This window comes from Pinus tabuliformis, chromosome 1_1, assembly GCF_031772625.1.
Source record: "Pinus tabuliformis cultivar Carrire ecotype Pingquan chromosome 1_1, CPIR1, whole genome shotgun sequence".
In the NCBI taxonomy this organism is placed as follows: Eukaryota; Viridiplantae; Streptophyta; class Pinopsida; order Pinales; family Pinaceae; genus Pinus; species Pinus tabuliformis.
In genome coordinates this window covers 992428891-992431324 of record NC_142297.1, presented here as the reverse complement: position 1 = coordinate 992431324, position 2434 = coordinate 992428891, and the positions used below count along the sequence as shown (strand labels likewise).

The 2434-nt window shown below is 38.8% G+C and overlaps 1 protein-coding gene across 1 annotated transcript; it reads left to right on the top strand.

The window, feature by feature from the left end:
* Positions 1-424: 424 nt before the first annotated feature.
* Positions 425-1773, top strand: LOC149217889 (NAC domain-containing protein 6-like). The gene is made up of 3 exons (XM_089391448.1): positions 425-681; positions 764-1026; positions 1153-1773. Exons 1-3 carry the CDS (start codon positions 438-440, stop codon positions 1594-1596), a joined length of 951 nt encoding a protein of 316 aa, XP_089247574.1. The 5' UTR covers positions 425-437; the 3' UTR covers positions 1597-1773.
* The last annotated feature ends 661 nt before the right edge of the window (positions 1774-2434 follow it).

Sequence of the window (2434 nt, the reverse complement as noted above, 5' to 3'; positions counted from 1 at the left end):
CACACTTACCTATCTTTCCCTACTTAAGATAACATGGAAATTGATTGATGGTAAGGGCATACTAATTTAACTAACCCTACAAGCTTATATGCCCTCACATGGACATAATAACTCACTAAACGCAGTGCTTACTATCTTGAAGGTGACTTTAGTATATTCTAAGAAGGATAGTTATTATAATATCTTACTGATGTATCTTCCTGGAAATTTCGATGAAATCATTGCGAAATAGGTGTGCACTGTCTAGCACTATAACGACGCGGAGAAGGAGAATTAATAAAATATTTTCACGCGATATCTCCTTGTCGTGTTCGCCACCTTCCACTCCGCGTGTAACATTTTCTCCTAGTCCGTCCATTCACTCCTGACATTAGAGTCCCCGTCATTGTCAATGCTGCAAAACATTTTTCTAACTGCCATAAGTGACAACTCTGTGTATGGAGGAAAATTCGTACAACTGGTGCTCCGAGATAGTGCAGATGGCCATGTTGGAAGAACTGGATAACAATGGGGCAGTGCAGGGGGGATTAACGGTCTTTCCAGGCTTCCGATTCTATCCCACAGAAGAGGAACTGGTTGGTTTCTATCTCAAGAAACGAATCGAAGACGTGCACCATCTGAATTTCGATATGATTATACCAACCTTGGACTTGTATCGATATGATCCATGGGAGTTACCAGGTAGGTGAATCTTTTTTTCTTCACTGGTTTGAATTTGAGAAGAGTTTTTCACGCAATATAAATTGACGTAGTAGTCTTGCAGGTTTGGCTAATGATGCTGGGGACAGGCAGTGGTTCTTTTTCGTTCCCAGAGATAATAGGAAATTCCCTCGGCCTAGCAGATTGACGGTCTCTGGTTACTGGAAGGCAACGGGTTCAGACAGAGCAGTTCGCAACGAGCTGCTTCAGTGCATCGGTCTCAAGAAAATTCTCGTGTTTTATAAAGGAAAGGCCCCGCTTGGGCAAAGGACAGACTGGATCATGAACGAGTACAGGATGCCAGAGCTGAGCTCGTCCCCACCGAAGGTGATCATCTATTTTTTTATTTATTTCTTTTGCTTTATTTGAACGAGCACAAGTTCTCCGCCACCCAAATCGTCTTCGCTTTTCCTGGTGCAGACATAGTGAAGGAATGTATTTTTTCATGTGCAGAAGAATATGGATATGGTGTTATGCCGGATATACCGAAAGACTGCTTCACAGAAGTCGATAGAACAACGAACAAAAGCTGATCGCCTTGATAAAGAAGAACATATTATTTTAGATAGCGATGAATTTGAGGAGAAGTGTCATCGAGCAACGATTGATCCAAATCAAATGACAGAGACCAAAGTTTCTTCATTACATTATGAAAAGCATCCGAAGGGAGTATGTTCTTCTGCTACAAGTAAAACAGACAATGATATTACATTTTTTGACTACCTGGAACCTATCATATCTTATGAAGAAAATATGGTCTTGAAAAACTCCAAGGGCAGAGGGCAACTGCAGTTTGAGTTGCCCAACTTGTCGATGGACTGTCTGTTTAGCGAGCAGATAGAGACATCTTATTCTATTCTGCCTGCGCCATCTCCAGTGGAGATTCCATTACATTAAATAGCATTAGATTCCATTATAATAAATAGCATTAGCCTTACTTTTTAAAGTGATCAATGTTGTAAATTCATTGCTCCTCAAATTGAATCTTTCAAATTTATGGTGGAATATGTAATGATATGGCTTGGATTTCAAATTTGCGCAGTATACAATTGTTTTAGATCTCGCTTGTGTCGGAATCCCTCTGCAAATCCAAATAGTGTTTTCGGATTTTCCATTGGTAGTGAAAATCAACATAAACAATTTTAAAAATTCACGGCGTTACTAATAACAATATGTATATGTGGAATATTTAAACCATTTCCGTTTGGGATTTGATTAGGGTTTGTAACGACTCCAGCCCTTATTTCTATAAGCTGGAAGGCTGAATAAGAGAGCCATGAACCATTCTTATGTCGATTCAACATTTTAGAAATATTTTACAATTCTATCAAAGTGGATTTTATATTTTAGAATTTGATGAAAGTGACCGTATCTCATTTTCGTCGATCAAATTCTAAAATATATTTAGAATCTGTGATTTAGTTTGGTCATAAAAGCTATGTAATCATGTTAAATTCAACAAAAGGGAAAGCCATGAAGCAACCGAATGCGCTGTAGAATCACTCTAAAGTCCCTGATCTTTGTACATGGCCAACTAATGGTGCGTATCGGTTCTCACAGACCACTACAGTTTAGCTAAATAAATCTAAGTGTTCAGAATGAAGTAAGTTAGCTAGTCGATGATTGACTCTGATGTTTCTTTCGAATCCTGTGTTTGAGATTGATAAAGTTCCTTTTGTATGTGGAATCCACTATTTTGATTCCTCGAATCAGACCGGGGCATTCACAACCTTCA

Bases quoted from the DNA above. Each gene is read 5' to 3' on its own strand.
- LOC149217889 (XM_089391448.1), top strand. From the start codon at position 438: ATGGAGGAAAATTCGTACAACTGGTGCTCCGAGATAGTGCAGATGGCC. The intron at 682-763 runs GTAGGTGAATCT...GTAGTCTTGCAG, and splicing joins TGATCCATGGGAGTTACCAG to GTTTGGCTAATGATGCTGGG. The intron at 1,027-1,152 runs GTGATCATCTAT...TTTCATGTGCAG, and splicing joins TGAGCTCGTCCCCACCGAAG to AAGAATATGGATATGGTGTT.